The sequence below is a fragment of the Pundamilia nyererei genome, unplaced genomic scaffold, assembly GCF_000239375.1.
Source record: "Pundamilia nyererei isolate P.nyererei 1_Seehausen unplaced genomic scaffold, PunNye1.0 scaffold00061, whole genome shotgun sequence".
Classification (NCBI taxonomy): domain Eukaryota; kingdom Metazoa; phylum Chordata; class Actinopteri; order Cichliformes; family Cichlidae; genus Pundamilia; species Pundamilia nyererei.
Genome location: NW_005187462.1, coordinates 1,159,031 through 1,184,576, shown reverse-complemented (window position 1 = coordinate 1,184,576; position 25,546 = coordinate 1,159,031). Strand labels below are relative to the sequence as shown.

At 39.8% G+C, this 25,546-nt stretch overlaps 2 protein-coding genes across 7 annotated transcripts in view; one reads left to right on the top strand and one right to left on the bottom strand.

Annotated features, from left to right (window-relative positions):
• Positions 1-113: 113 nt before the first annotated feature.
• On the bottom strand, positions 114-14,869 carry prkacba (protein kinase, cAMP-dependent, catalytic, beta a). Of its 3 annotated transcripts, XM_005734930.1 has the most exons (11): positions 14,542-14,869; positions 9,231-9,239; positions 8,540-8,601; positions 8,115-8,243; positions 6,737-6,835; positions 6,386-6,468; positions 6,021-6,147; positions 5,366-5,461; positions 3,841-3,963; positions 3,066-3,230; positions 114-2,954 (listed from the first exon to the last, which is right to left on the bottom strand). In XM_005734930.1, exons 1-11 carry the CDS (start codon positions 14,585-14,587, stop codon positions 2,829-2,831), a joined length of 1,065 nt encoding a protein of 354 aa, XP_005734987.1. In that variant the 5' UTR covers positions 14,588-14,869; the 3' UTR covers positions 114-2,828. The 3 variants fall into 3 exon arrangements, with proteins under 3 accessions (XP_005734987.1, XP_005734988.1, XP_005734986.1); XM_005734931.1 differs by lacking the exon at positions 9,231-9,239; XM_005734929.1 differs by lacking the exons at positions 9,231-9,239; positions 14,542-14,869 and adding an exon at positions 10,128-10,400.
• Positions 14,870-16,365: 1,496 nt separating this feature from the next.
• Positions 16,366-25,546, top strand: part of ttll7 (tubulin tyrosine ligase-like family, member 7) — an 84,606-nt gene continuing 75,425 nt past the window's right edge. For all 4 annotated transcript variants that reach the window (XM_005734926.1, XM_005734927.1, XM_005734928.1 and 1 more), the window contains exon 1: positions 16,366-16,594. The gene's annotated coding sequence lies outside the window, so the exon portion shown is untranslated. The remainder of the gene's footprint in view (positions 16,595-25,546) is intronic.

Genomic DNA, 25,546 nt, shown 5'->3' with positions numbered 1-25,546 from the left:
TTTGAATATTTGTTCTGGATTTTACCATTAAATCCTGTCCAGACTTCAAAGTGAGAAGAAGAAAATTGTTGGATCTTTTTTGGTAAATCTGTTTTTAAAGGATTATTTAAAAAAAATCTTTCTTTAGACAAAGGAAATGAAAAAAAATAAGTTAAAATCAAAAGGCTATCATTTTAAATAGGCATTTGAGGTGTCAGTGTACATAAGCGTAAGTCTTAACAGGGCAAATAAAAAGTTACACAGATAAAACTTTTCAGTATATTCACTGTTTTTAACACTTGCAAATAAAACATTTGGAGTCTTTTATATGAGAACTATAGACGATTAAACATTTCAGTGTTTATTCATTATCTCTAAATATAAATAAAACAGCATACGAAACAGTTCTGTCTCGGAAATGAAAACAAGGGTAAATAAAAAAATGTCACATGCTGGGCTCAAACAGTAAAATAAAAGTTTACATGTTGCCAATATTTATGTATAAAATGCTACAAAATAGCATTCAGTCTGCAAATCTTTTCACATTTGGTTTCTATGATTGTTGAACTTGATTCAATTGCATTTTCCTCGCATACAAATACTTGAGCATCTTGTCAAATTATGACGAAGCTTCTCAAGACTTAAGGGACATAAAGTGAAACACTGTCAATAGTGCACTGCTATTCCTGACAGTGTAAAACTCGATTTTCACACAGCTGTGAGGATCAAACTCTGACATTCGTGTGGACAGCAGAGACAAACCTCTGTTCACAAAGAAAAGAACGTTTCTGATGTCTGGATGAAAGAAAAGTCCTTTAGATATGTTAACCTGTAACCGGAGAGTTGTTTGTTCTTTACTTAGCGGCAGGGAAAGAGTGAGAATTAATGGGTCATGAAAGTTGCTCATAAAACCTTATAGAATATGATTTAACAATAAATTAAAAGGAGTAACTGATATTTTGGAGTCTTATGAGCTTATTTCCTTTGAAAACTATTCTTTTTGTCAGCTGTGTTACTGACGTAAAAAAAAAAAAAAAGCGAAAAAAGCATCAAGCGTGGCCGAGTTGAATTAATACTTTAAGGTGATGATATTTCAGTTTTCTCTTCACTGTTTGTGAATGTTGTGTTTCTTTCTTAACCCATATCCAATTTACTTGTTTACTGCATGACTGCCTGAGGCTTTGGAACAATTTAAAAGGTAACAAATGAAAAAGTGGAACATTTTTAGGCTGTTATCAGGTTGTTGTGACACATCTATACAAACATGAAAAAATGACAAACAAATATGGCAGGTACACAACATCTTGCGATTGTTCTGCTCAAAACACAGCAGTTAAAAGACAAAAAAACAAAACAAACAGCAACCTAAATGAGACCAACACTGCTTCCCCTTCATGATAAAACCTCACGAAAATATCACCACCTGACCTTTCAATTACTGAAAAACGCACTAATGTATAAAACAAACCATGTAAATGTTGTGTTGTGCACAGTGATATACTCAAATTCTCTTAGTTCCCTTTCTCTCTAACATAGTTGTACCAGAAAAAATATATTACTTCATTCCATTATGCTAATATCACACCAAGACTGAGGTAAAAAGGAAAAGTCCTGCGACCAGATATGGATAAACGATGCTACAGATTGATCAGCACAACACTGACAAGTTTCTGCTTCATAATAACACTTGTCAATATTGATCCGCTTCTTTGAGCGTGCCAAAACTTCAAGAAGCCATCACCGCTTCTTTCCCTTCATTGAATTGTGGTCATGCCCTAAGGAAACACGTTCTTTAAAGAAATCAAATCATACATCTATATGCACAAATACACAATTTCAGGTCTCGAGGGCAACAGAGGGATAAATAATGATATTTGAAGCTGGGCTAGGCAACATGTTTTCGGCATTTTTTTGGACAAAAAAAAAGAAAGAAAACATTTATATTAACCTCTCATCATATTTAGCTTCAAATGATCTTAGAGGGAGCTTTATTGCTGCATCTCCACTAAAGCCCACTCGAAACACGACACGTGGCGGGAGACTCTGGCCTATCACGGGTCTTTCAAACGACACCAGGTAAAGTGGTATAAAAAGGAAGGAGAACATCAGCACAGAAATAAAGACAAACTGGTGCCGTGGGTTAGAATTCGAACTTTCACCTTGTAGAGATGGGTTTGGATGTTGCGTGAAGCCAAAAGTTTGCATTTGCAGCCTGTGCTCGGCTGATGGGAGGGGCTTCGGACGGAGATGGAGAGCAGCAGCGAGAGGCGCCGTCTATTTTCAAATCCTGGCTTTAGCTTTAGATTTACTTTCAGTGTTTCTGATTAAGGAATACTAAACTGAATCCTACGGGAAACTAAGTCATGTAACAGAAAACGTGTAACAGCCAATGAGATATCAGGTATTTAAACGCTCTGCCCAAAATGCCCAAAAGTGTCCCTTAGTTATCCAAAAGCCTAAAAACCACATCATGTGCAACACCAGCTAGCTGCTTCAAAGTAAGATTAATATTCGTCTTCAAGTTGCTTCTCAAATAAGAACTTAAATAAGGGACGACAGGACACAGACAGTGGCAAACATAGAAAACAAGGTAAAAAAAAGAAACACAACAGGAACGTGGTCTGGTACTCGGTGTTGCAGCACGAGGGGTGTCTGCATAATGTGCCTGTGTATAGATTAGTGCTAACAGCACGCAGGATCATGGCAAAAAAAGGAGCTCATTCGGCTGTGTGGACTGAAGGAACTAGGCATTTGTTTGAGCACGTGATGGCCTCAGTTCCATCTTAACCCTCAGCGGAGTGCAAATATCCCAAAACACAAGAGCCCTGATTGGGACTCTTGCTCGTTCACTAGAAGTCAGCAAACTCTTTCGCACACTTTTCTGTTTGCGATACACGGATCTCCTCCTCTTCATAGTCATCAAAGTTGCTTGTGTCTCCTGGTCCTCTGCACTTTGGCAAGAAGGGAGCTTCAACCTGAGAATTTAGGAGGATATGAATTTTCCATTTTAATATGAACCACATCCAAAAAAGGAAGCGCGAGCAACACACTGATTATTTTCCCTGGGAAAAAAAAACAACACCAACCTTTCGCTCATAGATGGCAATCCAGTCTGTTGTGGAGAACCACTTGTGATTCTTTATGTCATTGACACCATTCTTCAGGTTCCCAAATCTCTTTGTCAGGTCAACCTGAAGCAGGTTCCTCAGCAGATCCTTGAGGTCGGAGCTAAAGTGAGAGGGAAATCGAACCTGCAGAATTGCAAAAATACATAAATAAATCAAAGATGTGGGTTATGAAACACAGAAAAATACTTTCACTGTTTCGCTTATTACGCTGAAATAAAACAGCTAAAAGCACTAAAGAACAACTGGAAAGCCAAAAGCAAGCTGGTCCCGATGGTAGTCAGCAGTGTCCTCCTTCACTACATCCATGAATCTTCTCTCAGGTCTTACTCTGGCCCAGCAGCTCCATGTTCAACCATCTCCTTTTTGCCTCTCTAACGTTGTCTCCAAACCGCTCATCCTGTGCTGTCCCTCTTGGTCAAATCTGAGCATCTTAAACTCTGCCACCCAGAGTTCCAGCTCTTGTGCCACTGCCTCCAAGCCGCACATCACAACACCACTACCATCTTGTAAACCTTCCCTTTCACTCTTGCTGCTATCCTTCTGTCACAAATCATCCCTGACACTCGTCTCCACCCACTTCACCCCACCTGCACTCTCTTCTTCACCTCTCTTGTGCATTTTGGATGGTTGACCCCAGATATTTAAACTCATCTAGCTTCACCAACTAATATCAGAGCATTTAAACATTGGAAAAAGTAAAGCTCAAACATTGCTCCTGCTTATCTTTGCATACCTTGCCAGAAACAATTTTTTCATAAATCTGGATAGGCTGATCAGCGAAAAAAGGAGGGTAACCAGCAGCCATCTCGTAGACAAGAACTCCAAGAGCCCACCAGTCCACAGCTTTGTTGTAGCCCTGAAGGAAAAAAAACGTTTCATCAAATTTTAAAGACTTTTCTTGGTCTATTTTTAATTAGAAAGGCAAAAGTAACAAATTATCTCAAATTTGGAGATAGTCTGACTCAGAGAGCTAAAGAAGCCCAACACAGGGCACAGGTGCAATTTTGACCTCCAGGATAAGGGGCATCTCTTAACTGACCACCCTCTGTACTCGCTTGTCCAAGTACAGAGTAATAGTAAAGTCATTTCTATCTAGTCTGATGTTTCTACTGATGCCTCTGATGATATAATCTACTCTCCGTGTCAGACTTTTTGTTTTAAAGCCAGAGTTCACATGTCCGCTGAACATTAATGGGAACGAGCTGACTTTCTTTGAGCCAGTAGCAAAAGAACTACCTGGAAGACGTCATAGGGGGCCTCTATAGGCCCGGACCAGATACTTAATATTTAATTCAAGAACATTTTTGGTAAAATGGACTCTCAGGCTCTCATTTGATTAATTATAACATGTAATGCCAATGTTAATTAATTCCATCACTGTTTTTTTTAAATAAATGACTTCAAAGAAAGATCAGTAATGTGTAATTTACTATTTATTTATTTTATCTGATGTATTAATATTTATGTTTAAGCTCTTTTTGCAAAAACAGTCCCCGAGGAGAGAAGGTTCAGTGTCCCTGTTTCTAAACATATGAAGCGATACTGAAGAATGTAAATGGCCCACACACACACACACACACACACTGGTGATGGCAGCTACATTGTAGCCACAGCCACCCTGGGGCGCACTGACAGAGGCGAGGCTGCCGGACACTGGTGCCACCGGGCCCTCTGACCACCACCAGCAGGTAACGGGTGAAGCGTCTTGCCCAAGGACTCAACAACAGAGACTGTCCAAGCCGGGGCTCGAACCGGCAACCTTCCGATTACAAGGCGAACTCGCAACTCTTGAGCCACGATCGAGACAGATAAAGACCAGGACAGTGGCTCGTTGTTGTAAAGCCTCTGTGCTACAGCAGAACGAGCTTTAAACAAAACAAAGGCAGTACTGGTAAAGCTCTCTCCACGGCTTATTTTGTGGGCCTCTAGATCTACACTGTATGACTAATACAAGGATTATATCCTGATGTATTAATATCCCGTAGTTATATGGGACAGAGAATAATTTAACCTCAGCACTGACTCAAATCTGTAAGGAAAGACATCAGCTGACACTCGGTGTCAAAGGCTGCCAGTGAAAAATGTGCTTAACTGGAGTGAGATCAATTAGCTGTTTGTTTGAATTTCTAAATGACAATTGATTCAATATAAATGTGGATTTGTGCACAAAGGTCAGCACACAAACTGAACCATCACCCAGCAGCCTCCAGCTGGACATTCAAACATGTAAGATGAGCTAACAGTGTATGAAGCCTCACCTTGCTGAGGATGATCTCTGGAGCCAGATACTCAGGAGTTCCACACAACGTCCAGGTCCTGCCCTTTACTCTTTTGGCAAAGCCAAAGTCTGTGACCTGAGATAAAAAAACAACACAATTGTTATAAGAAGAATAAATACATAAAGGTAACCATGCAGGACTATAACAGTGCAGGTTGACTGAACTATCACAGGTTTGACAGACACAAATGTTACTGTCACAGGCAGAAACGCACTAAATCAAAACCCACTGAACTACACACAGGACTGGCAGATCTGTTTCGGTGTAATAGACTTTTTATCATGGCTTTTAATCTAGTGACAGTTTCAGTGGCTCTAATCTCTGCCGGTAGAGATTTTTAAAAATCCTGTCTTCTTTATATGTTTATTTACAATAATTTAGGCTAATACGACTTACAGGTATAGCACAGTATAGAACGAGCACGTACATGTCACAACCTCTCAGGTCTGGTTTTAGACTGACTGCAAACACAGAACAATGTCAACTAAAGTCTTTAAGATGTATCTTGCTTCAGTTTTGTCCAGCTATAAACTAACATCTGAAGGCTTCAGCCCCCAGGCTGTCCTATTAACACACTGGTTCTGATTTGCTGATGCCTTTCCACTACTTTTATTTCTTTACATTGACTATATACCTGGATATACCCATGTTGGTCTATGAGCAGGTTTTCAGGCTTCAGGTCTCTGTAGATGAGGTCTAAGGAGTGAAGGTACTCAAAGGTGAGCACGATCTGAGCTGCATAAAATCGAGCATGGTGTTCACTGAGAGAAGGAAACACAGACAGTCAGATACTGACGGAAAATATGAAGGAACTCAAGTCTCTTCTGAATGAAAGACAACTCAGTCAAACACTATATAGGTGTAGGTTTCTAATTCATTTATAGCTCTGACAGACCAAAACAGAACACCTGAAATTGCTTTTGTTCAGCTATTTGTGGCTACAACAGCAATCGCAAACAAAAAACGACCGAACGCTAACAATAATTGTGTGCATAATACCTGAACCTCCCAGTGCGTCTGAGGTGTGAGAACATCTCTCCACCAGGAACATATTCCATTACCATGTAGAGGTTTGAGTTGTCCTGTTAATTTAAAGAATACATATATATATGTATATAAATATGAGAAATGAAGGACATTAGGACAAGAGACTAACCACATGTGCAGTTTAAAGTTAAGTTTCTGTTCTTTGGACTCGGTCATCTTGTGTGAAATAACTCTGTCACAGGACAAAAGCAACCAGGGGACTTGGTATTTAATCTAAATGTGATGACGACATGTTGGCCAATTAACCGACAGGATTAACTGTCTGGAACAAATACAATCTTTACACCTTTGTTTTGTCCTTACCTTGAAAGCGTACACCAGTCTGACGAGGAAGGGGAAGGAGACGGCCTGTAATATTTTTTTTTCGTTTAGCGTGTGTTCTATCTGCTTCAATTTCACCACCTAAAGGGGAAAAAAGAAAAAAGGCAGCGACATGAACAAAAAAATCATATCAACGAAGTTGCAGTGCTGTCCCACACTCACGCTAAAATAAAGGCAAGCGGTAATCTCAATAAATAACATCCGTACAGAATAAAATATATACAATAAGTGTAAAAATGAAATGTGTGTGCAGAGACATAAACATAAGAAAATAGCTAATCAGATCAGGTCAGGCATTAGCAATGATTACAGTCGTTGGCTTGTTGTAAAAACTGTCCCTGGGTTTATTTGTCTGTGACCAAATCTCTCAGAGGGCAGCAGATAAAACGCCCAGTGTCCCGGGTGTTCCTCAGACCGGCACCATGCTGTGTACTCGTCTGAGACAGCGGGTGCTGTAGAGGTCCTTCAGGCAGGGAAAGGGGTGGCCGATGATTTTCCCGGTGATGTTAATAACTCTTTGAGGTGCCCTCTTGTTTTTTTCCATGTTTTACCGCAGCTTCAAACGTATTACATTTTTATATTTTTTTAACTGTGTTTCTGTGACTCTCCACACAGTTTAGAGTAAATTTTGGTGAGGGATTAAAATCAAACTATTCAATTTAAGATAGATAATCCATCACTAAGGACTTCCTGTGGTGTTTAAGTCCTGTTATTGCTGCGTGGTCACGCAGTCGAAAGATAAACAATCTATTTAACACGAGCTGATGCACAAAACCTTGCAGAAACCGCTGCCCAGTGACGCTGTGCACACCACGAGCTATGCAGCCAAAAGCTGAAAGTAGAAAATGCTTTTGGTTATAAGCTTACTGTTAATTCTGAGACATCAAGACATCACCAACCCGAACAAACTGTGAGACATCGCTCAGCAGGACATTTAGAGGATATACAGTTTATGTTTTCGACGGTATGGTCTCATGCTGTACCGGAGGACGTTAGTGGAAAGTAATGGCTGCAGAAACAAACAATAACATCCATACAGTGGAAAAAAAGTGCGAAAGCTGTGGTTGTAACTGTTGAGCGAAACCAAAAGCTAGACAGGTTCACCTCTTGAGCTGATGGTGAAATTCAGGGGAACACGAGGTTGCTACATGAGCAAGGCACTACCGGCAGGCCAATCTGCCTCTAAACTTTCACATCAGTATTTAAAGATCGAAACTGCGGCGTGAGGCGCCTTTGAGGTTTTCAAAAACATAATGTTAGTGCTGAGAGGAAACGCTCCATTTCCTTTTATGAGAAACACAACATCTTTGCAGTTTACAACACCAGCTCTTATGGATGCAAATGCAAGCCATTCGCTTACCTTTTGTTTGTCCAGGATCTTCATGGCATAGAACTGGTTTGTTGCTTTATGTTTCACGAGCATTACTCGTCCAAATGATCCAGTCCCCAGGGTCTTGAACCTTTCAAAGTCATCCAGGCTTGTTGTGCACTAAAGGAAACACATTATCAGTGGCAGGAAAACAACCAACACTAGCAAATGTTAAACTATGTGTACTTATGGAAGCCACTAGCTGTTTATCTTCATGCACTGTAGCTCAAAAACACAAGCTTAATGGAAATGTTTTTGAAGCACATGCCTCTGACACAATTATGCAATCGGCCAGCATTCAAGTCAACAAGAAGGAAATGACGAGGCACAACCGAATCTCTCATTTTTACTCAAATAAGAATAAAAAAGTGAAATCAGAGAAAACGTTTATACATTACCCTTAAACAACAACCCACCTGTGGTGGACACTCCCATTTTCTTAAGAAGTCTTCTTTGGCTTTAGCTAAGAACTCTTTCACTATAAAAGAAAAGATCGGTTTTGATAATTAGAATTAGAGTCTAGATAACCGGACAAGGTCAGTGCACATGCTCAGGAAAACAAACTGGGATAGTTTAACATGTTGAAGAAAAACAAACAAGGGCAGTTCACACAATCAAGGCAAGGTCAAGCAAAGGTCAAGTACCAGGGAGGAAATGTCATACTTGACAAAAGAGGAAAAAATATTTCTATTGAAAAAAAACAACCCAAACCCTCAAACCACACACCTTAGCAGGACATGTTGATTCATAAAGTGATGCAAAGAGCTCTGAGGACTTTACAAGTTGGCCAATTTAAAGGCAAGCTATTCTGCATCTCTTTCAGGAGGAGGTGGGGGTAAAGGCAGTGAGGCGGGTAGTGAGACAGACAAAATGCAGAACAGATCTGAGACTACAGAGCAAGCCACAGAAAGACAGCGTACTGTGAAAGTCACTGCAGACATGAGCTTTCCAAAGTCAAAGAGCCATCAGATGGTGCCTACAGTGCCGCTACACTTTGGTATGTTGCTACCAATTTAAATCTATACAGTCAAGGCTGCGTTTGACTAAAAGTGAGACAACAAACTTTCACTCTTTGACTCGGGACGCCTCATGGAAAAATGAGCATACCAAAAGTCTCTACAGTTCACCAAGGGTTTGCAGGAACATTCATCCACATGGATGGAAATGATGGAGAAGAGAAAGAGAGGAAGAAGCATTTATGAAGTCTTGAAAGAAAATAATGTAAAACACATTTTAGATTCACACAACAAAATGATAACAGAGGAGACAACGTAAGGCAAAGCCTACCGCCAGACTAAATGTAAAACTTATAAAACTCTGAAGTAATGTGATTATTTTGGTTTGGTGACTTCCTTTATCGTCTCTGAAAACGTCAGCTAAAATATTTAAGGAAGTTTACGTCTTATTGTGCAACATCAAGAAAATAGTTTCTTTTTTTTCTTCTTTTTTTTAAACAATTGAGCAACAAGCAGTTATTTTAGCCCACAGTCTTTTTTTAACACTAGACTGTATTCAGCAATTAAATCGAACTCTTTCTATCTTTTGTGCCACTTTTAGAGGCTTCTTTGGTCTGTGAAGAACAAAGGACAACACTGATTGAAGAGACATTTTAAAGGTTTACATAAAATGCATTTCTTTCTTGCAAAACGTTACACAATGACAAGACACAGATATTAAGACAATGTAAGCAGCTGAAGCACCACAAATGGGCTGCACTACAAAGCGTTATGCCTTCTCTGGTAGATCTAAAAAAATGGACAAATACAGGTTGTTAAATTGATGGTTAAGGTACCTCTACATAGTTAAAAGCAGTAATGAAACTAGGCAGCTTCTTGCAAATGACAAAAATAGAGGCGTGCCAAAAAATAATTCGAAATAATGCAATTTATACAGAATCAGTTGATTTAATAAGTGTTTCTACGGAACTATAAAGGTAGAAAATGCAAACCTGAAACCCAAGAAGTGGCGGGCAAATCTAAGAGTAAAGCAATGAACTGCACTTACTGCACTTATCCCACATGATGGTGAACTCAGAGATATGAGGCACGTCGCTCTCCTGTACTCTGTTCTCTTGGCTACCTTTACTTTTGTATTTGTTAAAAAAACGGCTGGCGAAGGACTGATCCTTTCCCTGGGACATTTTGAGGCAAATATTTTGGTGTGTGAGAACGATGGCTCACAGGCAAAGTGAGTACGTTTTGAGACAGAGCATCGATGGGACTTCCTGTATGTGCTCAAAGGCTCTGCGATGCTTGGCTAACCACATAAAGTTAAGCTTCCTGTTCAAGTGCTCTGCTTCAGTTTCTATGGCCAACTGCATGTCCAGTAATTCTGTGCAGAATCATTTAAAGGCATTTTCTTTTATCTCACTCACAAGAGATAACACTGGTTTGATAAAGATATACAAAATTAAAATAGCATGCATGCAAAGTCCTGTCAAAACCACAGTGCAGCGGGTTAATTCAGACGACTGATAAGACATCGGTAAGCCTGTTACACCCACTAAAAACATGAAAGAGAAGTTATCTCTGGCTTATTGTGCTCTCTGGTGGTTATGCTTTACAATGCAGTTTTTTAAAGAGCTTTCCTATTTGCTCCAAGTCACTCTTTTGAGCTGACCCTTTAAAGCACACTTCTGCAAATACTGGGGCAGTAGAAAGGTGACTTTGGGGGGGCTTAACACCAATTTGGGTAACAGCAATAAAAGTGGAATCCTGTCGTTTAAGCAGATAAAGAAAATGGCACATATATACTGGTGTTGGCATAGTTGGCGACCAAACGTCCATTCTTAGTCGGGGAAAAATCTTGATGTTGTTTGATATTTGGTAATAGGGAACTTAAGAAAACAGTGTAGAATGTAGTGAACTCGTAGCTTGTCCTGCAGAACAGCTCTGACTGTTGTTTACAATACTTTCAGCACTATCTGCAGCACATGCAGCAGAGTACGATCACAGCAGAGCAGATGTTAGTGTGCAATCAAGTGCTATCTTTATGGTGAGTTGCAAAGTATTTTCTCAAATATACTGCTGTTGGGAAGTAATAAAACAATGATCTTATCCTTTTGTCTTTTTTATAATCACTTGCAAAGTATACAGTAGTGGTCAGACTTTTACATACACTCATCATGGGCATAAATGCCATGGTAATTCTGGACGTTTGATGATTTCTTTGAGCTGTCCTTTTTCTCGGGAGAAATTATTGTCATCTTCAGTGCCTTTAAAATCCATTTTGGATTTTCTCTGATCGCAAGTCACAATTATTTGGTTAAATGTTCCACGTTGCACTATGGCCAACTGGCTTTGGTAGCAATCAGAAAGACTGTGGCGAAATTCTTGTATTTGACCACACTCTTCTTGAGAGGGTTAATAGAGTTTGTTAAAACTGGTTGGTGTTTTGGCACAGACCCAGTAGGGTTGAGGTCAGGTCTTTTGGAAAGGCTATTCCAGAAGTTAAATGTTAGCCCTCTCTATTCATTCCAAAACCAGTTCTGATGTGTTTTGGACCATTGACCTGCTGGAACTGTTGGAATATGCAACTGTGTCAAGGATTCAAACATTTAGCAGTTTGAGGTAGGGCTGTGTGATACGACCAAAATCTCATATCCCGATATAAGACATCTATCGTCCGATTACGATATAAATCACAAAAATGTAACGTTTTCTGTAAATTTTGTGAATCTCGGGCAGCTCGACTTGCGTGAAGTGTTTCCAGCTCGTGTAGCTGGAGTCGAGTGTTTTAACCGATGCATGAAACGACACATTTTTAGACATAAGTTGTAACGGCGCCGTTTTCTTTGTGAGTATTTATTACACGGCTGCTGCGGGGAAAAGCCTGTTCTAACATTTGAGTCCAAGGTTTATTTTTTAGCACCTGGCGGCTCTTTTTTACTTCTCATCAGTAAATAATCTGCTCTTTCACGTGATTCAGTTTATTTTGAAAAGTCTCAACAGGATCTTGAGCTTTATTGTGAAAGGTTTGTGTGGAACATAAACAAGCGGACACGCGATGCTGTTACCGTCGTTGTTGCTAACCACCACGCATAAAAACAGGCGCTTGTTCGTCTGTAGTGTGGTTATATTAAATATAAGAGAAAGAGAGAACTTTAAGAAATGAATATAGCCACTACAGTGATCAGAACCATGAAAAATATTGCCGTAAACAGTTTATTTTGCGACACCACGAAACAAACGATAGCGTAAAATGAAACGATAGACGTTTTTATATCGTCATCAGATATATATCGTTATATCGAACAGCCCTAGTTTGAGGTGAAGTTGACAAATCTGGAGGTAGTCCTCCGTCTTTGTGAAATGTTCCAGTACCACTAGTAGCAGTTCAGCCTCTGTTCATGGCACTATAAGACTTGCTTCATTGCAGACAGTGACACAAGTGTTCCAGCAGTTTCCAGTTCATGACAGGGTTGAGCCTTGGTTGTTCCTGAACATACTCTCATCTGCGGGTGAGAATTTGGGTATTCTTTCTGACTTTGGCAGAGTGGTGACACATCCAATTAACTTGTAATTTCATACAGTTGTTTGAACTGATTGTCTTAAAATCTGTATGTGGTTTAGATACCTCAGCTTTTGTACATCTACAACTTTCAATCTTGCACTGAGTTCCTTGGACTTTCTCGTTACTCTGAGTATTGGTCCATCCCAATAAGTACTGACAAACAAATTCTTTTAAATGCTGGCAAAGACAGGTAGTGATCTGCTAACTGAAAGGTTGTTGGTGCGATCCCTGGCTGCCACAGCCTGCATGCCAATCCTTGGGCAAAACACTAACCCCGAGTTGCTCTCTGATGCATCCATTGGAGTATGAATGTGTGTGAATGTTAGATAGAAAGCATTTATTTAGAAAAAGCATAGCACAAAACGCTTGTGTGAATGAATGAATGAGGCAAGTTGCGTGAAGTGCTTTGAGTGCTCAGATAGAGTAGGAAAGCGCTATATAAAAAACATTTACACTTTTTCAAAGTCATATATATATTTGGTATGCATACTTTTGACCCTGTGTGGATTAAAGAAAATATTCAAACTTTTGGTCCAATTCCTGCTTTTAAAGTCATTAAGGACGTATGCCATACAATCAGTCCACCTTGGAAAAAGAACACTTCAAAGAAATCATCAAAAGCCCAAAATTGCTATGATAGTCACTTCCATGATGAGTGGATGTAAACACCTGACCACATCTGCATATGTATATGTAGGAACCATACTGACCAACATCCTGATGGCAAAACATTTTTTTCTGTACCTATAAACCCAGTATTGATAAGTTTAATTTAATGTGTAATATTTGAACAGAAATCTAGATAACACAGAATAACAGTGTGTTAAGTTTCTTCATTCATCACAGTGTTATTCTACTCAACTCCAAGCCCCTCCCTGCAGAAACTACAGGTCTCATGAGTCGCTAAGACTGTGTGAACAAGTGCCAAACAGAAAGCAGGTCAAGAACAGTGCTCTCCAGACAGAACACTTGGAATGGCACAGTTTAATGGATTAGGCTGGTCACTACTCACAAACACAACAGAGTGCCTTCTGGCTACGTCTCCAAGTGATTAATAGAGTGCTTTAGGATGCAAAATTCCTCTCCAGTAGTCGCAGTGTGACTAAGATTTTGCTGTTTTTGGATGTTACAGTATCAGGACAACACTTTAATATCACTATAAGAAAGCAGTGATCAGAGGCATTAACGCTTTAATTTACAGCAGACTTGTTGACAGCTGACTTGGCACATCAGTGTTAACCAGGTGGGAAAGACAGTGTCATTTCTTTTTATGCAGCCACTGTGTGGAAAACAAAGCAATTACATGTTTTATTACACGACCATTAATCTGGTTTAACCACATCAAGCAGCATTCTGGTCAGCTTGTGAGTCAGTGGTTATCAGATACCTGTTGTTAGCACTGACCAGGCCTTGTTCTGCGGCTTCAGTGGAAACAAATGTTTGCTGATGTTATCTGGGTCTACACACGCGATATTCGCCCTTTGGAAACTGCAAACGATGCTTTGTCGTTTAATCGTTATAGTGTTATAGTGCATAGCCTTAATACAGTTTATTCTGAGATGCTGTCTTTAACACAGACTGATTTAGATAACCAAAGAATATGATGCTGAGGATCACACTACCACATCCTTGATTATCCTTCTCAATAATTAGTTGACTGTAAAAACTGTAGCACCGTTTTCCGCTGAGGTAAACAAACACGAATCATTACGAGACCGCAAACACACCTCATAAACTGCCCTACCAAAGATGGTTCTTCTCTGCAAACCATATTACTGTAGTCTCCCGCTAACACTGGACAACTGCTAAAGGCTGCTCTCCACTCACTTTTATAAGCAAGCTCACACTGCACAATAACTAATGTTAAATGGCTGCGAGGCCAGCTGGATGCTTTCCAGGTGCTCACCGCTTTCTTGCTCATTGCCTTTCTTGGCAGTTGCTGCGTTTCCCATGGTAGGAAGACAGGGCGATCCACAGCTGGCTAGGAGCGATGATGGTGGCGGTTAGCTAACGGGGGGTACTCCGTTAGCTAGCTAACAAATATCAGCTTTTGCTAGCTGGCTGGTTGAAAACGACATCAATGTCTTCCCTTTGTGCACAGAACTTCGATGTGCTCTGCTCACCGCCTTGTTGATCAAGGTCCTTTTGTCATTCAAGTATGCCTCCGCTGGAATGACAACATGATCCAGACTTTTCACCTCTGACTGCTGTCGTTTTGTGCTGCGTTCAGGTCATATGGGAATACCCCGGCAAGGCTTGCTCGGTGCAATGTTGCCTTCAGGTACCAGTCAGAAATAGTGGACTTATGTCTATATTATACTGATTATGTAAAACTGCTGTAACCTAATGTGTTGCTGTTTTTGGCTCTTGTTTTTATTGGTATATTTGACTATATTTTCTTTTCGCGTTTCACCTCTTCAATAGAAACGTCTTTCAAGTTAATGTTTGTTTTCATAAAAAGATTTAATATGGCCTTTGACCTGATGGCCACTGTGTCATTTTTTGGCATTTAACAGAAGTTTGTCATTCTACTTGCAATAAATGAATTTATTAAAGCACGTTTTAAAGGATAAACACACACATAAAAATCTAAGCTGATATCACAAAAATACAGCTGCTCACAAAATAAGATGTCCATTCCAGCTGTCATAGGGCGAGATGGGGCTAACACAGACAGGCAGGCGACCACTCATGCATAACCCCATGCATGTGTTTAAACTGTGGGAGGATTCTTGAGCACCCAGAGAGAACCCATCCATGCATCCATCCAACCCTTCTCTTTTGCTTATCCAATTTAAGGTTGAAGGAGGGCTGGAGCCTATCCTAGCTGTCACAGGATGAGAGGTTAGGTGTACACACAGAGAATATATAAGACCAATACAAATAAGGCCCTATGCTGGATTAAACCCATGGGCTTCATGCTGTGAGGCGTCACTGTTAACTGAAATGCAGATAAGACGGTTATAAGAATATAACAACGGATGATAAAAGATTATAACCAGTAGTTTGGAAATTTGCTCGGCAAGCAGGGGTTGCTAGTTCAGTTCCAGCTGGAGACACAAATCTCTCTTTAGGGAGGAAGCGTGTCAGGTGAATGAAATCTACCTGCTGTGGCGACCCTTTTGTTAAAGGAAAAGCCATACTGTTATTCTAGAATAAATAAAAAACAAACAAACAAACAAACAAACAAACACTTTAAGCTTCTCTCCCCCCCCCAAAAAAAAATAAAAAAAAATAAAAAAAACAAAAAAATAAATAAATAAAATGTTTTAGTTCACATCTGTCATAAAACTTTATCATAAACTAGTATTCCGAAAATACAGGTTCTTCCCCACGAGTCTTAAAATGTGGCACATCTGGCTGTAGTTTTGGACACGTTAATGAACTCGGAGCGGGACGCGCCCATTAAATGCAGGGTTGTTTTTAGCACCATGGTCAGCGACACAGTTGCTAGGTAGCTGTCCTGTGTTTGTATCAGTGAGTTGAGGAGGAAGAGCTGTACCTACACTAAACAACGACCTGAAGATGTACGAAATCTCATTCGCAGTAGTGGTATCATTTTTCCCTTCCTTCACAGCTACTTAGTAGATAAATATAATATGTGCTGACTTAACATATAAGCCGCTCAGGGTGCTAAATGTCACGTAGTTGCCAAATTGCGAATGCAAACTTCAGCACTTCCTTCAGGCTTCCCCCCCACTCTTACATACCGAATGGTTTTGCCCATGGACTCGCTCCAGCACTCCTAGCACACAAGAGCACTACAATATACAGATTTTTGTTGTCTGTCAGCCAACGTCTGTTTGTTGTTTAGTGGCGGTAACACGAAGCAGGCACTGCTAAAGTCTTGTAAACATTCCAGTGACTGGAGGGCTTCTGCAAAGACTTCTCCAAACGGTGGCTGTGTCGTCCGGATGAGAGCAGCAGAAGCTACACTGCCAGCGCTCGGAATAAATAAGGTAACGTTGAGGGGCTACTTTGCTTTCGCCTGTGCATTCTTCGCTAGGCATTACAGCTAAGCTAGCTGTAGAATAGCCTGGGGGTCATTATGTTGTCTTTGAGTAATTGTGTCATTAGGGAATATATTATTTGTTTTTATGTTACAAAATTGAATAAAAATGCTCTCATTCGACTACACTGTAAACGCTACAGTGACGCTGAAAGTTAGCTGGATGGTCACACTGCCAGATTGTTTCCTTGTGCTTTGATTCTTCCACCTGACCTATGCAATAGCAGCCTAGCGTTAGCTACTGCTTGCTAGCAACTCATTCATGGCAGGAAAACACCTGCTCAGGCTATGTGACATTTCATTTGCGAGCACAAGCAGTTTTCTTGAAAAGCCGATATATTACACGCGAGATTGTAAGTAATCGTATTTGGTGCTAATCTTTAAATATGAGGAAGATATTTTAAAAAAGAGGGGGGGGGGGGATGGCCTATAATCCCACCACTGATGTGGAAGATACCATATTGACTACTTTGCTGTGACATGCACAGATTCCCCCTTTTACTCTTGTGCAGCAAAGCGTTTTAGTTCAGACCAGCTTTGCAAGAACCCCTATTTTATTTGCGCCAACATATGGGTGAGCAATGAGAAGCTTTAATTATATGATGAATACGGAGCTTGAAGACTGGATTGATTCTGTGCTTTTTGCAGTCGAGTGTGCCACTTGCAGACCACATGCCGACAGGGCACCCTGCTAGTGACCATTCCCATCCGCGCAGATGGATTACATGTTAATAACAAGCTTAACATATTCTGAATGTCATCCTGCCTGTAGGCCATATGCCAGACACACGGTTTTTGACATAAATATAAATATGATATGTTTAATCTCTTATTTTCATACATCTTGTGATGTGTAGTAGTAATATACTTTATTACATTTGAGTAAAGGTTTCGTGTGAGAAATTTAACCTTACTTCAACCATTCCACAAATACTAGTAGCACTGAAGAGAGGTTCACATTTTTACAAACTACAGGCGTTTGCTGATGTTGTTTTTTTTACTATGTCCCCTGTGCTCTGTGCAAAATGCTTTGCATAGTAAGCAAATGATTTCATTAAGCCAAAGGCTTTCTGCCCTTTTTCTGTTTGTAAATCACTTTTCATTCAGAGCTTTGTGCAACTGTGGACTGAGCACTGTCCACACTGTCCATGTTTTTTCACCCTGTCCCATTTTATGTAGATGAAGCTTGTAGATCGCAGTTAATGTATTCAGTTAATTTCCTTTCCAAGGTGGTGGCTTTAATGTAACATTTGACAAGTTAGCATAAATTATTTCTGATGAAGTTATCCTTAACATTTAACTGTTGCTGTATTTCAGTACCCTGTGGGCTGACAGCTCCCACACTTGTTCCTCTTCATATGTTGAGGAAGGCGTGAAGTCAGTGTTGGGTCACTGGTTGGAGCTAATTTTAGATCCACTGCAATTCAAAGCTCTCTGCTTTCCTGTGAGAATTGGCCACAAATTTAGCCCTCATTATTGAGGTGTCAGTGGTCAGATAGTTAACTAAATAAATGTAATTATGCTATGTTTATTTTATTAAACTTCCTGGTTTTCACAGTTAAAATATGCAGCGTCACTCTTACAGTTTTTCACGTTTATTGAATCCTTCCAACGTGTTCTCAAAACGTGGTAAAACTATTAAACACATCAAAACTCTTGAAATTCTATAAAGTTTGAAAATATATGGAGTAAAAATTACAAATTGGACCCCCCCAATACCGGCACTTAACGGAGGACAGTTGTATTGGGGGACTTAAGTGATATACAGAAACACAGTAATGAGTCAAGATTACAGTAAACGAGAATCAGCTGGGAATGGATTGTTCAGCTCATCTTGCATTCACATAAGAAAAAGAAATAGAACAACACATGTTGTAAGTGTGTATGTTTTATATGTGTTTTGTATCTCACAGGATTTATATACAGTCATGTAAAAAAGAAAGCTTTCACATCGCACAATTCAGTAACCTGCAGAACAACCTTTAGCAGCACTAACTTGATATTATCAGGGGATTATTTTTACAGTCATGTGAAAAACGAAATAGAAACCTAAGTACACCCCATTATTTAATAGCTTGCAGAGCCATTTTAGCTGCAGCTACTTAAGTCATTGAATTGAAGTAATTGTTTTCTGTATATCTGTCACGTCTGAGGTAAGGAGAGGACCCAAACGCTTAACTCTAAAAAGGCAGTTCATTTATTTACAGTGAACAATAAATGTGCAAGCTCCAGCAGTGTGGCTCCCAAGATGATTCCTCCCGAATTCCTCACAGTGCAAACGTGCATGGCGTGAATCGTGACGACAACGAACTCCGATCCCCCGCTGTGGCTCTGCTCCCGTGGAACACCCCGCTCTCGACTCCTAGTGAAAAAATTCCAAAACACAAACGATGACTAGGTACCTTTCGGTAAAGAGGTTTTCAAAAATAGAAAGCCGTGGCTGTGCTAATGAGTCGAACTCAACGATCCACCGTCGACTGAAGCTCAGCTACTTGTTTAAGAAGGGACGCTGGTGCAGACTGTAATCAGCTACACCTGGCAGCAGCTGATGAGCTGCAGGTGTGGCAAGCTCCAGCGCGGGAACGCTTCCAGGATGAACTGCCCTCGGTGCCCAAGCTTCCGGGTCCCGATCGTCCTGTAACAAAACATAAACACAGGGAGGGGAGGAAGGGAGAAACACACAAAACATCACACACATACACAACAGCGGAGAACTGCCAGACTGTGACAATATCAGTCTCTCACATTGTTGTGGAGGCCTGCTCCTCTTTCAAAAGTTGCTTCAAAATCATTGAAGTTTGGACATTCATTTCTTGAAGAGACCTTATTCAGTTCTCTTGAGGTCTTATTGCACCATGTCAGTCGGCAAATCTCTTTGACTGGGCCATTGCGACACTTTGATTCTTTTTTTTTCTTTTTCTTTTTTAAAATTTTCAGTCATTCGGTTGCAGATTCGCCTGTATTTTTGGGATTATTGTCCTGTTGCGTGAACGAATTGTATGTAAGCTGCAGCTGTTTAATAGATGGCCTCACATTTGACTCTGGAATACTCTGGCATATAGAGGAGCTCATGGTTGTTGGTGGTTTTGGCTGCAAACAAACCAAATCATGCTCCCTCCACCACCATACTTGAAGTGTTTGCGCCTGATACACTGTGTTTGATTTTCTCCAAACATGGTGCTGTGCATCATGGCACATCTCCATTTTTGGATGGTCTACCTAAAAGACGTTGTTGCAGAAGCTTTATTGTTTGTTCAGATCCAACTTTGCAAACTTGGCATGCGCCATTAGCGTGCTGCCTGCTGTAACCCTAATTTCCTTCGGGATTAATAAAGTATTCTGATTCTGATTCTGATTAAGCTGTGCTGCCATGTTTTTATAGAGAGAAAAGACTCTCCTGGTAACGGTTTCAAAGACGCCATACTTGTTTCTATTTGTACTGTCATGAATTTTAACATTTAACATGATAAATGGGGCCAGTAGAATCTGAGATGTAGCCCTTGTGTTTTCTGCACTTTTTCTGAACGTTGTGTGCTCTAACCTTCGGGTCTTTTAGGTCCACTCGTGGGAACACTTTGGCTTTGTGTTAGCATGCCTGAATGCTTCCGACTATCAAACTACCAAAACATCAGATTTAAAGATCTATATTTATAGCAGTGGTCACAGTTGCTGGATAATCAATTAATCAAATTCATGTAATTAGCAGCTTCTGGCTGCTGCTTACCCTCTTAATTCCTATGGAAGCAGCAAGGGTGTAATTAGTTTGCAGAGGACTGCATAGAGTCCTGTGAAATGTTTCTTTTTCACATGACTTTGTGTAATACTGTTATTTCCTTTCGAAAGTGTCCAGTTTCACTTCTTACTTATCCAGCATGATTACAAGAAGTGTGAATCAAGTAAGAAGTTAAGTAAATGTGATATTGGGTAAGATGTGAAATGTTAAACACAGCTCTGCTGTAGCATTATAAAGTAGAAGAGCATTCTTTGCAAAAATATGTTTTACTGGGTGAGACCAGGTTTGCAAAAAAGTTCAAATGAAGTCGGCAAATTGTTTCTAAATAGATGGAAACTGTTTACGATTTTGCAGAAAGAGCAAGAAAAACTGTGACTCATGAAATGTCAAATGCCACTCACAGTTTTCTGCTTAAATTCTTTGTTTACATTTGCGTTTTATCTGTGATGGAGCCATGCTGTAATAGTACAACATGACTCCATTCTTAGCCAGTGCCTTCTTCTGAATGCTCGTACATCCCCGGGGGTCCCAATGCTGCCATAATGGCGGGCATACTATTATGTACATAGAAGAACTTCTGTCTGGAAATCCTGCTCTTTCAGTTTAGCACAAGGCTAAATGGTATTTCCCCAGGACTTTCTATTGATTCTGTATTTGATTTCTGCTTTCAAGATGTAGTTTCATGTTAGGCTGGAGGAATATAAAACAAGTCCCTCTGGGATGTACCACTTGTTGTTTACGGGACTTGTGTAATAGGTGTGACACAACCTTGTCATGTACAAACACAGTCTTCTGCTTAAGCTCTGCTTTTCCTTTGACTCACTGCTTTCAGACTATTTACGTGGTCTTTGTGGATTCGTTTTTGGTATAAAAGAGGTTGTTTTAAAGAGTGATTTGCTGTCATCTTAAAATACTGAGATAGTATCATCCTGTATTGCACGTTCCTCTATGGATAAAGAAGAACTGCAAACCATACCAGCAAAATGCCCCCACAGCCAAACAGAGCCACTGTTTGGGTCAAGGACTCAATTGTTTTCCTTTACTTTTCCACTTTGCCTGTGTGGGGAGACCACGGTGTGTAGTAGTCTGACTACACATTTACCACCTGTGCTGGATAATAAGGGTGAGATTGTGCATAACAATGCCCTGAAAGACAGATATGCATTTGTTGAGCAGCATGAAGAGCTGAGTCGCTACAATGAAGCCTTTCTGTGTCGTGTGGCAGGGAGGGAACGTGCATGAGCTAAGCATCTCTACCAGGTCTGCAGTCATAGCACTGCAAATTCTCAGATGGCCCTTTGGCTCACCCTGTTGGTGAAAATGTGCTACTGCAGCAGAGGATTAAGTGGAAACTCCACTTTATTACGATTATATGTAGGGACGAATAGTAATTTGTACTTATAACGCTGTCAGTATTTATGAATATGACAAATGTGACAAATAGTTATTAAAACCTCCAAACCAGATTGTGTTGGTGTTTCTATTCATTACAGAGTCCTTTAAATAGAAATCTGAGGACCGGATTAACAAACTTACAGGGGGCCTGTGGCTGTTAGAGAAATGCAGCTGCTGCCATTTTTTGAAGGTGCATTTACAGAAGAGGTCGCCTAAGACTTCTGTGATTAAAGGGAGTAGGTGTTTTTGGTAACAAATATGGTTGTTATGGACTTGAAATGTATTTTTTTGTAGAAAAGGCTAAATCACAATTTTTCTAAATCGTGTTTTATATTTTATGTTATAAAATTTAAAAGCTGAACCTTTTTTTTTAAAATCCTGTGATATATTTTACATTTTAGACTGACTAAAATGACTGACAGGATGATTGTCACAAAATAATGTTTTTTTTTAAAGTTACTGTTAAATAACACTAAATCCTCAGCTTCAAGTGAGTTCAGGTAAAATCAGGCCATCTCGTGGTTTATAGCCACCGCTACCAGCGAAACAAACGAGCAAAGCAACAGCAGGCCTCTTTTTGCTGGATCATCCATCAGTGTGCCGCTGAAATGTCTCACCTGTGACCTTATATGGTCGCAAAAACAAGCCTAGATAGAAAAATCTGTGTCGACATTTTTTTCCATAAGATACAAGGAGCGGAAATTAAATCATCGAATCAGTGACATATTTACCGACATACTTATAAATATATTTATGCGCATGTGTATCTTGGTTTTTTTGTTGTTTGAGGTTGAAGCATGTTTTATTACAGTAGCTAATTTTTTTTTAAAAAGTGTAATTTATAATGTCTGTCATATCTGAAAAGTAATTATTATAAATCTTGATTAAAAACACAAAAACCTCTACAATAATTCTTCTTCAAATTAGGAATAAATAACCCTGCAATACTGTGCAGGATAATTAAGAGCAACAACACGGCGTTTGCCCGGGGACTGTGTATCATTTTCATTTTTTAAAATACTTGCATTAGAGATTGTGTGCACTTTCTGCTTGTGTGTTAGTTTAGTTGCATCATATGTGCTCGTCAGCTCCACCGTTGTTCCTGAGGGTTCACGTGACACCAAGGTCTGCTGCTCCTATGGAGACGGTATTCCCTGCCTCATGTACAGAGAGCCAGTAAACCACTGGGAGGTGGGGGAAGATTGTCAACAGCACAGCTTGCTTCACTTTATCACCCGGACTCTTTGTTGTTGCTCTCCCTCCCTCTCTGCTGAGCTCACTTTAGTCTCTGTTCGTCCCAGGATCAATGCCGCGTGGTTTCCGCAGGCAGACCAAGAGGCTGACAGTGACGACTACTGAGTGATCAAGCAAGGCGATCAGATTGTTTCCTCATTCTAATTTGTCCAGAGGCTGCTGATGGGATCAATAAGGTCGCTTTGCAAGCTAGCCCGTGTGCTTGTGCTCCTACAGGAGAGTGTGTGGACGGTAAACACTGGTCGATAGGAAATGGACTTTTCTGTGTGTTCTCGCCACTAGAGGCTGCTGTTGATCTCTTTATGAAATGCAGTGGAGATGCCACAAGACGGTGCACTGTAGATGTAGTATCACTAGTTTATGTTTCTTATGATATATGTGCTCTTTATACGGTGCCACGAATAAGTATTTGCCCCCCTTGCCTGATTTCTTAGTTTTTTGCATATTTGTCACACTTGCATGTTTCAGATCATCAAACAAATGTTAACATTAGACAAAGATAATGCAAGAAAATATAAAACACAGTTTTTAAATGATCATTTCATTTAAGGGCAAAATGCTATCCAAATCTACCTGCCGTGTGTGACCTATTGACTCAAGAGTCAAATAAAATTTATATGAGAAATTAATTGAGCTAAAAGATCTCAAAAATAAACCGACCTGCCTTCCCAGCAGTGGTTAGACTACCAAAATCACTCTATGAGCACATCAAAAACTCATCCAGGGTGGCACTAAACAGTATCTAAAGAACTGCAGGACTCAGTTGCCTGATTTAAGGTCAGTGTTGATGAATTAACATTAAGAAAAACTGGGCAAAAATGGCATCCATAGGAGATTTCCAAGGCAAAAACGACTGCTGAACAAAAAGAACATCTTGAATCCACAAGACTTCTGGGAAAATGTTCTGCAGGCTGAGGAGAGTTGAACTGTTTGGAAGGTTCGCTTCTCGTTACATCTGGTGTGAAACTAACATCAGTTCATAGAAAGAAAGTCAGTTTTGTCCTTATTTAAATCCAAATGAATTCTTTGGTGTGACTCTAAACGAGCCTTTCATGCTTGAAAAGCCTCCAGTTTGGCTGGATTAAAATCATTTTTGCAAATGATATAAAAAAATATCGCAAATGCTTGATTGCAGTTCTTTTTGTCAAGACTGGCCAATTATCAGGGTGCATTTACTTTTTTAGCTTTTTTTCATCTTAATAAATCATCATTAACAAACTGCATTTTGCATTTACTCGGCTTATCTTATCTAATATTTAATTTGCTTGATGATCTGAACATGTAAGTGTGATAAATATGCAAAACAAAAGGAGAAATCAGGAAGTGGGCAAACGTGTTTTTATGGCAAACTATGATATATATCACTATATTTCACAGACTTATTAATCTTGCTATCTTGCTAACTTTGCTATGCTGAAAATCATATCAATTTATTTCAAATGTATGCATTATTACATGTAAGTCGGCGTTGTCCAAAATGCAACACATAGCATTTGTCATAGAAAACATATTTCAGTGACACTTTGCCTTTTAGACTTATTGTAATGTCTAAAAGGCATGGTGTAATGTCATTCAAAAATAGTAAGAATGAAAAATTAAAATTAAATTAAAAAGTAAAAAGTAAAAGAAATAAGTTGGTCACAGAAAAACAATCACAGCGTCTTGTTAATTGCCTCAGAACCCTTCACATGTATCACAGAACCTCTTGTGGAGATTAAAAACTGTCAGGCCATTAGTAATCATCACTGCTCAAAGATCAGCTTCTACAAACTCTCCTTTTTACTTGTGAGAATCATGAGTGGCTGAAATAGTTTGTCTAGCATCCAGGTTTTTAATCCTTTTGTTGACATTCAGACTGTAGCCCTGATAAACTTGGTTATTCATGTGTGGACATTAAAGCACCCAGGCGTCATGGCTGCTATCAAATCTAAAATTTGACAGTCAAATTGGATTTAGCCATTGTATGAGATGATGAGAGTACTTGATCCTTTTTTGTCTGACATATAAAACTATTACAGCCTATGATGAATGAAAATGTAAGAAGTAAAGAAGAGACAAAAGAAACACCCTTCAACAATGTCACGAGTGCTGATGTTACATTATTTGTCCACCAGAGGGCACTCTGTAGCTTCGCTAATGGGAGTGTGTGTTTGGATTTCCACAAACACAACAAGCAGCTGCTCCAAGCAGAGTCAGGCAGAACATATGAGTAAGACACGACTTCTTGTGACAGTAAAACAATATTATTTTGAATGTCATATTGTCATAGTTAAGAACAGCTACATACAGCAAATGTTAGAATCTATTTACATATTGGCCGTTTCTCAATTCTCAAGTACACGAACACAGCACGATCGTTCTACAAAGGGCACGGCGGTGTGCTCGATGACATCTCTGCTCCGGAGTTTTTACTTCCATTCCCTCTTAATTGAGCTGTGATTAATATTTGCAATGGAAAGATATAGCAGATTTTTTTAAAGAAAAAAAGATATTTTAAAAAAGTATCTTAAGCACTTTGGC

Bases quoted from the DNA above. Each gene is read 5' to 3' on its own strand.
- prkacba (XM_005734929.1), bottom strand. From the start codon at position 10,263: ATGTCCCAGGGAAAGGATCAGTCCTTCGCCAGCCGTTTTTTTAACAAA. The intron at 6,836-8,114 runs GTAAGCGAATGG...TTTCCCCTTTAG, and splicing joins AGATCCTGGACAAACAAAAG to GTGGTGAAATTGAAGCAGAT. The intron at 3,231-3,840 runs GTATGCAAAGAT...GCAATTCTGCAG, and splicing joins AAAAAATTGTTTCTGGCAAG to GTTCGATTTCCCTCTCACTT.